Below are 10000 nucleotides of genomic sequence, written 5' to 3' on the forward strand. Positions count from 1 at the left end.
TATTGTTGAATTTCCAGTCCTGCCTTCAATAGCCAGTAAGTCTAGTGTTTTGCCATGTTATCGTCGTATTCTCACCTCCTCAACGGCTGAAGAATTTACGGATATTTTTATGGACTCTGAATGTTATGTCTTTAGTGAATCTGATTATTCTATATGTTCTGATGGCATGCTTTCAGTTTTTAATTCTACCTGTTCTGAAATTTTAGATGTTATTGCCCCTTATAAACACAGAGCTCCTAAGCTAAGAACAGATCCCTGGATAAATGATGCCACCCGCACCGCTAGGCAGCGCTGTAGACAAGCTGAGCGGAGATGGAAGAAGGACAAATTGTATGTGTCCTTGGAAATATTAAGGGGCTGTCTTCTTGATTATCAAGGGGCCGTAAGGGAAGCAAAATCCAAATATTTGTCAAGTGTTATCACTAATAGTGGGCATTGTCCAAGGGTGATGTTTAATACAATTAATTCTGTCGTAAACCCGCCTTCTTGTTCTCTGACGGATGCCTCAGTCTCCACTTGTGAGAATTTTCTTAGCTTTTTTATTAATAAAGTGGAGTCCGTCAGACAACTTACGACTAATAGCTCTGCAACTGACTCAGTTGTTGCGGCAACTCATTCCACTGTGCTTGAAGAGTTTGAGCCAGTCTCATTATCATTCTTTAACGAAGTAGTGCAACAAATGAAAAGTACAAACTGTCCCATGGACTTTATTCCAACTAAATTGCTAAAAGAGGTTCTTAGCACAGTTGGGCCTTTCTTGTTGGTATTTATTAATAAATGTCTTAGCTCAGGATCTGTCCCTGCTGAGTTCAAACATGCTGTGGTTAGGCCTTTTCTCAAAAAACCGAATCTGGATCCCTCAATTCTGTCTAATTTCAGACCAGTTTCTCACTTGCCTTTTCTGTCAAAAGTTTTAGAAAAAGTTGTTTTTTTCCAATTACATTCTTTTTTAGAAAATAACTCTATGTTTGAGAAATTTCAATCAGGATTTAGATCGCGCCATAGTACTGAGTCTGCACTGTTAAAGGTACACAACGATATTGCCCGGTTTGTTGATTCTAAGAGCCCCGTTATTTTAGTGCTTCTCGATCTCACGGCGGCCTTTGATACAGTGGACCATGCAATCCTTCTGTCTCGCCTTAATCACTATGTTGGCATTAAGGGTACTGCGTTTCAGTGGTTTTCGTCTTATTTGACTAATAGAACCTATTCTGTAGTGATTGGGAATTCGTCCTCTTCTACTACTTCTCTTTCCTGCGGGGTGCCACAAGGCTCTATTCTCGGACCAGTTTTATTTTCACTCTATATGCTGCCCCTTGGGTCCATCATAGCCAGGCATAACATAGCTTATCATTGCTATGCTGATGATTTGCAGATTTATTTGCCGATGAGTCCAACAAATAGTGATGCATCTGGGTCACTAATTGATTGCATTGACGACATTAAATTATGGTTAGGAAAAAACTTCCTTAATTTGAATGAAGATAAGACCGAATATATTTTATTTGGCGAGTCTGCAAACGCTGACCCAAATACAGTAATTTCAAAACTTAGACCGACTGTGAGAAATCTCGGTGTGACTTTTGATAGTAGCCTTAAATTTGACAAGCAAATTGACAGCGTGGTAAAAGCAAGTTTTTTTCAACTACGCCTATTGGCCAAGGTCAAACCATTTTTAAATCGTTCGGATCTTGAGAAAGCTATTCATGCTTTTATTAGCTCAAGACTAGACTATTGTAACGCACTCTACGTGGGAGTTTCACAGTCCTCGCTCAGGCGCCTTCAGCTGGTGCAGAACGCAGCAGCTCGCCTTTTAACTAATACACGCAAACGTGAGCATATAACTCCTATTCTTTCTTCACTCCACTGGCTTCCTGTTTCTTTTAGAGTAGATTTTAAGATTTTATTGTTTGTTTTTAAAGCTCTCAACGGCCTTGCTCCACCTTACGTAACTGAGATGCTAACATTGCGAGAGTCAAACAGGAATCTTAGATCAACAACTCAACTCTTGTTGGAAGTCCCAAGGACAAGGTACAGACTCTGGGGTGACCGGGCCTTTTCTGTAGCTGGGCCAAGACTTTGGAACAAGCTACCTGCCGACTTACGAATAACCACAGACTTAGGCCGTTTTAAAGCGAAGCTTAAGACTTATTTATTTAGACTGGCTTTTGTATCGTAGCATTGGTTTGAGTCATTCTGTGTTTTCTTTTCTTTTCTTTTTTGTTTTCTTTGTTTTCTTTGTGACATACATTTATTATATATCTTGATTATATATTTTATTTTTATATTTTGCTTTGTATTGTTGTTGTTGTTTTTGGAAAGCACTTTGGTTCACCTTGAGTGTTGTAAAGGGCTGTATAAATAAATGTTGATTGAAATGTTGATTAACATCCACCATTTTGTTAGCATGATTGCCATTTGCTAGCATTTTTTGCTAACATGAATTAACACGTTACTAGCATGTTGCTAGCATTATTATAATGGAGGTAGCATGTTTGTTTACATGATATCACGATTAACATGTTGCTAGCATGATTTACCTCGTTTGTTAGCATGTTCTAGCGTGATTTAACATGTTTTAACACATTGTTAGCATGAATTAACATGTTGCTAACATGATTTAGCTTGCTGCTGATTAACATTTTACAAATATGATTTAACACGTTGCTAACACATTTTAACATTTTGTTAGCATGATTAGCATGTTGCTAGCATGTTTTGCTAACATGAACTAACACGTTCCTAACATGTTTTAACATGTTGCTAACATTATTAGAATTTTGTTAACCTGTTGCTAGCATGAATTAACACAGTCCTAGCATGTTTTAACATGTTGTTAACATGATTAACATGTTTTAACACATTGTTAGCATTACTTAGTGTGTTACTAACATGATTTAGCTTGCTGTTAGCATGTTCATGTTGGTAACATGCTAGCATGATTTACATTTTGCAGATATGATTTAAACGTTGCTAACATATTTTAACATGTGATTAGCATGTTGCTAGCCTGTTGCTAGCATGAATTAACACATTCCTAGTATGTTTTAACATGTTTAGCATGTGGTTAACATATTTTAACAGATTGATAGCATGAATTATCATATCTTAGCATGTTTTTAGCAGAACAGTCTACGGGGAAGAAAATTAATGTGATTTTACAACTCTTTCTCTCTGCTCCGTCTCTATTAGACCAGCGCTTCTTAGTTTTCTTCTTCAATCGTCTGAAATTGAACGAGAGTGGCCGTTACCAACAGGACTTCCCCTTCCTCTCGCTCTGCGGACGCGAGCGCAACTTCGTGCGCTGTGATGATCAGCCCATCGTTTTCACGCACCTGTTATCGGAGGCGGGGCTTGAGGACCGTCTGTCATACTGTGGAGGCGGAGCTAAACTCACCGTTCCGTTCCAACCGGAGTCTCTTTTCATGCAACCGGTGAGCGGCAGACTGTACCATCCCGGACCTGAGCGGGGGGGAGGGGTGGGGTTGGTACGGTCCGCGTTGGCCATTGATCTGAGTGCACACTTCGAGTTCGCCACGGGTCAGGACAGTCCAGGACAACCCACTCATTTCATGTGGGCGGGGCGTCGTCACACACTAACGAAAGAGTTGGCGACACATTTTCATGCTCAAAAAGATTCAACATGATTCTGTCTATCTAGCATTGTGACCATTAAAATCCCGCTGTGAGTTTTGAACACACTGCTGAAATAAATGTATATTGTGTCTAATGGCTGGTCTGATTTCTTAATGTTTGTTACATTTTATCTCAAACTCACGGTGTTGGGGAAAGTTACTTTTAAAAGTAAGGCATTATTACAATATTGCGTTACTTACTTTTTATGAAAAGTAATGCATTACATTACTTTTGCGTTACTTTTTCTCACCTGGGCTGGGCTTGCTTGTTTGTTTGTTTTTAAATAACAACAAAAAAAGTTATATTTTTGGCAAATGTAAAGGCTCTTTTACACCAAAAGTGAAGTGAATAATCCTCAGGCTGAAGGAAATGCATGTTTACTCCTGTACAGTAGAGGGCGCCGCTCAAACAAACCTCTTATTTCTAAATCTAATCTAAAGTAATTATTGCTTATTAGTATGGTTGAATTAGGTAATTGCAGGTCAGCAACAAAGAGATTGGTTAATAAAGTGAGATTAAATACACAAAGTATGTTTGTAATTTAATATAGTTCATTCTAAAAGTTTTTCTTAAAATTCTGAGATTGCATTTTACTGTTTATATTTATTTTGAGGAATACTGAATGTTTTCGTGCAAGTGAGATGAGCAAATGCATGTTCACATTTAGTCTAGAAATAAAATAAATCATGTTTACACAAACACACATACACACACACAACACCTCCTCACTCTATTTCTCTCAACATGGGGACAGGAGAGCTGTCAGTCAATAAATGTGAAAAAGTAACTCAGATATTTTGTTCTAAAGTGAAAAAGTAATGTTACTTTACTAGTTACTTGAAAAAGTAATCTGATTACTTAACTCAAGTTACTTGTAATAAGTTTCCCAGAACACTGCAAACTTTCTTTTTTCCGTACAGCGCAAACATAGAGAAGAAAGAGTATGAGGTGAAAGTACTGGACGCTGCTGATCGCCTAAAACAATAAACAAAGAAATAAAACACCACTAAACTGTCCCTTTAGGCATCAGTACACTACCACATTCATTTTAAAGTCCCCCTGTGGTGAAAATCAAGCTTTCAATGTTGTTTATAGGTGTTTTTAATATGCGTTAAGAAACCATGTGTAAATTCATAAAACAACACCATTGCTGAGTATATATGTACCATCTTCCTAGCATCAAATAAACCTTCGTGGTTAACTAACAATCTGATTGAGCTGTTAGTGTCGTGATATTATCAGCAGCAGGGTCAGGCAGTGTGTTTGTCCCTGCCCCAAATGGCACACTTCAAATGCACTCTCGGTTTTGCGCGTGTCCATTGAGTCCATGAGACCGGAGAGTGTCCCATTTGTCATTTTAGGTTTCAGAGGGTCGATATGCGCCCTCGATTTGTGTGTGTGTTTGTGTGTTTTTAAAGGGACTTTTTTGATTTTATTTTATTAAACAAAGAAGGAAACACGAAACAGTCACGCGCCCTCGATGTTCACAGACTTCAGTCAAAGCGGCGTTACGTCACAAAAGTGCGGACTCGAAGGAAGACCGCGAGTGGTTAGGGTGACATTTGGGACAGAGCCAAAGTGTTGAAACCTCTCAAACCAGTTTACAAACACAGATTGGAGAACACATGAGAGTAGTTGGGCGGAGACTGTATACTAGCAGGAATCCTGTAACCGTGTAAAGGGTCACTCGGTCACGCGTGAGCATATGGTGGGAGACGGGACATACTAAAGCAAAGACGGGAAACACTAATACTGCATGTCGCAAAACGACAACAACAATAACAAGCAGATACACTGAACTGAAACATGGCCACACGTGAGGGAAATGAGCACCCCGTGCATCACCGGGTTCCTCCGTTACTCACGGATCTGTACCAGTTCACCATGGCGTACGCGTACTGGCGCGCGCGCAGACACAACGAGCCGGCCGTGTTCGAACTGTTTTTCCGGGATAACCCGTTCGGCGGAGGGTTTTCACTCTTTGCGGGTCTGAGCGACTGTTTGCTGTTCCTACAAAACTTCACTTTCTCGGATGGCGGTGAGCATGTGTACTGCATACACACTTACTTTGTGTCTTTGACTTTTAGAATGCGTCTCAAAAACTAGTACACATTTTTGGGTATGTGTCTTAAAACCTAGAGCACCGAGTATATAATGCATCTTAAAACCTTGTATGCTGCCTAACTAAACAGCATGTCATAAATCCAGTGAGTTAGTTGTCTTAAAACTCATGAGTGTCTTAAAGTCCCACTCCGATCATATTTTTTAGCTATTTTTAAACATTCCCAGTGGTCTTTAAATTATGATTATGCCATTTTTAGCCAAAATCACAAAACCTGTGCCGTTTTCTGGGACTTCGCTTCAGCAGAGCGGCAGTAGCTCATTAGAAATTCGCCTCTGCGTTGTGGGCGGAGCCGTTGGCACGGAGGCACGGGGACGACCCTCCCCCTCCCCATTGCTGAGAGCTCTGTCTCTCCCGCTAGCTTACATCCCCAACCTGTCAATACCGGTGCAACAAAAATGGAGAACAATATTGGAGCTATCCAGCCGTACAGTTTTGAGCCAGATGCCAGCTCGGACGAGGAACAAGACGACGTACATAGATCTAGTCGTCTACAAGTGGATGTATCAGAATGGTAACGTTATTGTTTTTGTAATCTCTTGAATTGACTATTTCAGGCCAATAACTCCTAATAACATGTTAGTAAATAAATATGTTTGTGGACATGCTCCAAACATTTAGTCAGATTAACCTTTTTGAAGTTTTCATAGCTATCACACAAAGAATAAATCATAGTGCTGCAGAATCAAGTTTAAATTTAAGTTTACTTATAGAGCACAGTATGAGCTTGTGGCCCCGCCTAGTGGAGTTACTACGTCACAACTCCAGTCTATTTCAAACGGCATTTTTGCGTCTGCTACTGATTCACAGCCATTTGAATGTAGAAATACTCAGAAATACAACTTTGAGCCTATTTTTCTAAAGATATGTCCTCTAACATAAGAAAAATGCCACAAGAACATGTTAACACCTAGAAAAACATTATTTTCATCGGAGTGGGTCTTTAAAACCTACTTGCGCTGTCTACATAATGCATCTTAAAACCTAATATGCCGCCTAACTAAACAGCATGTTATAAAACCATTGAGCTCCCTAACCAAAACGATTTTTTTGTCATGCATCTTAACATCACTAACCTAGTAGGCTGCATAACTACACAGCATTTTTGGCATGTGTCTTAAAACCTAGTGCACAGACTACATCATGCATTTCAAAACCTAGTGTGCTGCCTAAGTCTCTCCCTACCCAAACAGCTTTGTTTGTGCATGCATCTCAAAATTTAGTATGCAACATATTTTAGTATGCATGTCTTAAAACCTAGTTAACTAACTAGACAGAATTTCTGGTCATGCATCTTAACATTTATTATGCTGCCTAAGAAGACATCATTTGTTAGGTATATGTCCTAAAACCAAGTGACCACCCTACCTAAACAGCTATTTTGGTCATGCATCTTAAAAGTTAGTATGCTGCCTAACTAAACAGCATTTGTCAGGCACACGTCTTAACCAAGTAAGCTCCCTACTCAAACAGCATGCATCTTAAAACCTAGTATGCAGCCTACATAGACAGCTTTTGCAGCTTTCTCTCAACTGATCTGGGCTGTTTCTCAAAAGCATCCTGAGCATTGGTGACATTGGTTCTACGATCTACTTAGGCCTACAATGCTTTTGGGAAACGCAGCCCAGATCTGAACATTTGTGCATGCATTACTAAACCTAGTATGCTGCCTAAGTAGACAATATTAGTCAGGTATGCATCTTAAAACCAAGTGAAATGACTACCTAAACAGCTTTTTGTTGCATGCATCTCAAAGCCTAGTATGCTGTCTACATAGGCAGCTTTTGACAGTGTCTCAAAAATTTGTGGCGACTGCATAGACAGCATTTTTGACATGTCTTACAACCTTGGACCCCGACTACATCATGCATTTCAAAAGCTAATATGCTACCTAACTAAAGAGAATATCTTAAAACCAAGTGAGCTACCTACCCAAACAGCTTTTTTTGGCCATGCATCTCAAAACTTAGTATGCTACAATTTTTTTTGCATGTCTTAAAACCTAGTTAACTTACTACCTAAACAGCATTTTTGGTCATGCATCTTAACATTTATTATGTTGCCTAGCTAGACATCATTTGCTAGGCATATGTCCTAAAAACAAAGGGACCACCCTACCTAAACAGCTTTTTTGTTGACAGAATATTTGGAAATGCATCACTAACTCAGTATGCTGCCATCTCAAAAGCAAGTGATTTTGAAGTATAGTTGACTCAGAACACTCCTGGAAATGCTGTCTAGTTAGGCTGACTAGGTTTTGAGACCATCTCACTGTGTCTTCTAACACGTTTGTTGATATGCACTTGTTCCTTGACATGCATCTCGTAGTCTGATGGCGTTATCTGCAAGTAAGTAGTTGCAACATGAAGAATGCAAGCAAAGTCCATGGAAATGAGTTACTACTGTATTTCAGTGCTGTTCATTCGTGTCTCATGTGTGCTTATGGGATTATTTCTGTGCCTTTAATATTGAACGTGACTTTTCAAGAAATGAATGTAAATATAAATGGACACTGAATAAAATGTCTTTGAAACCAAAAAAAAATAAAATAATTTTTGACTGTTTTTAATACACTGCATGTTTTGCTAACTGTCTTCTCTTTCTTTCACTGATCAGTCAAAAAGTTTTTTTTTTTTTTTCGGTTTCAAAGACATTTTATTCAGTGTCCATTTATATTTAGATTCATTTCTTGAGAAGTTACATTCAATATTAAAGGCACAGAGATAATCCCGCACCAGCTCAGCATCATGTGTGTGTGTGTTTCAGATGTGGAGTATTTGCGCTCCGTTCTCCCAGCGGACACAGACGCCGCTTTCTTCACGTACCTGAAGGAGCTGGACTGCTCGGCGGTGTGTGTGTCGGCGGTGCCTGAGGGATCCGTGGTCTTCGCCCGAGTACGTGAGCGATTCGGAGGTGATCTGGTGTTCTGCTGTGGGACGCTGAGCTCATGTTGAGTTGTGTGTTTAGGTTCCTCTGCTGGAAGTGTCTGGGCCGCTGGCTGTGGTTCAGCTGCTGGAGACCAGTCTGCTCTGCCTGGTGAACTACGCCAGGTAAATACAACAGCACAGTTAAAAACATTCTGCTAAATGACACTCATTCATTATTTTCTTGACTAGGGTAAGTAAATGTTTAGCTTTTTTAGTGAAGTGAAAGGAGTTGCTTACTGGTCAGGAAATGCTTTGGTGCTGTTTTTGACCGAAACATTTAATGTTTTTTTTTGTGTGTTTTTTTACTTCATCGGAATGGTATGAAACTTGGTAAAGGTTTTGGCACTTGCTATGTGAACACAAGAACACATGATTCGAAAAGGTTAAATGGTCCTGAAAAAAAAAGTCACACTTGTGCTCCTCAGTCAAAAATGAGCGCATTGGAAATGAATGGAGACGAATTTCCTCTAGTGAAAGCGTTCGGTACTGCGGCCGAACACACTCTGACTAAACGCTCATTTGTTGAGATATTAACCTCAAATTTGTAACACAACTTGTTTAGATTTATGGCTTTGACTTTCTTGCCGTTTTAGAGTAAAACTTTTTTTTTTTTATATATATATATATTTCATATTAAAATTGAAAATAGTATTTTGTGCATTTTTCATTACAATAAACATACAATTCTATAACTTTGTTCCCTTTTTTAAACTTTTTTCACTTCAGCATTAATCTGCCAAGTGTCGTCTTTGAAAAGAGATCAAACTTCAGTCTGTGCTTTAAAGCATTCAAGATTTACCACAGTTTAAGTTGGAAATTTAATTTTCAAGTCTATGCTCAAAAAGTGAATAAATGGATTTTAATACAGCGTAAATATAATTTAGTACCATAAAATCCCCTAAAAATACAAAATATTTACTAAAAAACATTATCTAACTAAAATATAGTACAATCATTTCATTGAAATAAACAAAAATCTGTCATTTTTGACGGACACGCGAAGAGCGGGTTAAGAAAATGAGGGTTTTTTTTACCAATAAAAATCGAATTAAAATGTAAACAGCTGTTTTCTATATAAATATATTGTAAGATGTACAATATTCCTGTGATCAAAGCATTTCAGCATCATTACTCCAGTCTTCAGTGTCACATGATCCTTCAGAAATCACTCTAATATGATGAAAGTTATTTTCTCCTAAAAGAAAGAATGGTCAGTCTCACTTACGCAACATATCTACGTAGTTTTGTAACAAATTTGCATAATGCTAGCCTACTTTGCCCCGGCCCCAAAAACACAGTAGTTGTAGCTGAGATG

The 10000-nt window shown here is 38.8% G+C and overlaps 2 protein-coding genes across 4 annotated transcripts in view; both read left to right on the top strand.

The window, feature by feature from the left end:
- The window catches only part of cunh8orf82 (chromosome unknown C8orf82 homolog), a 5808-nt gene extending 2082 nt beyond the window's left edge, over positions 1-3726 (top strand). Inside the window, exon 3 of the mRNA XM_056266455.1 lies at positions 3193-3726. Coding sequence (XP_056122430.1) covers positions 3193-3647 — 455 coding nt within the window. The 3' untranslated portion in view covers positions 3648-3726. The remainder of the gene's footprint in view (positions 1-3192) is intronic.
- A 1414-nt stretch (positions 3727-5140) lies between these two features.
- Positions 5141-10000, top strand: part of naprt (nicotinate phosphoribosyltransferase) — a 20238-nt gene continuing 15378 nt past the window's right edge. The window contains exons 1-3 of one of the 3 annotated variants that reach the window (XM_056266444.1): positions 5141-5674; positions 8525-8652; positions 8726-8808. In XM_056266444.1, the coding sequence (XP_056122419.1) occupies positions 5443-5674; positions 8525-8652; positions 8726-8808 (443 nt within the window). In that variant the 5' untranslated portion in view covers positions 5141-5442. The remainder of the gene's footprint in view (positions 5675-8524; positions 8653-8725; positions 8809-10000) is intronic. The other 2 variants (XM_056266443.1, XM_056266442.1) reach the window with 2 other exon arrangements.

The sequence above is a fragment of the Rhinichthys klamathensis genome, unplaced genomic scaffold, assembly GCF_029890125.1.
Source record: "Rhinichthys klamathensis goyatoka isolate OS25496 unplaced genomic scaffold, OSU_Roscu_1.1 h1tg000248l_1, whole genome shotgun sequence".
Classification (NCBI taxonomy): domain Eukaryota; kingdom Metazoa; phylum Chordata; class Actinopteri; order Cypriniformes; family Leuciscidae; genus Rhinichthys; species Rhinichthys klamathensis.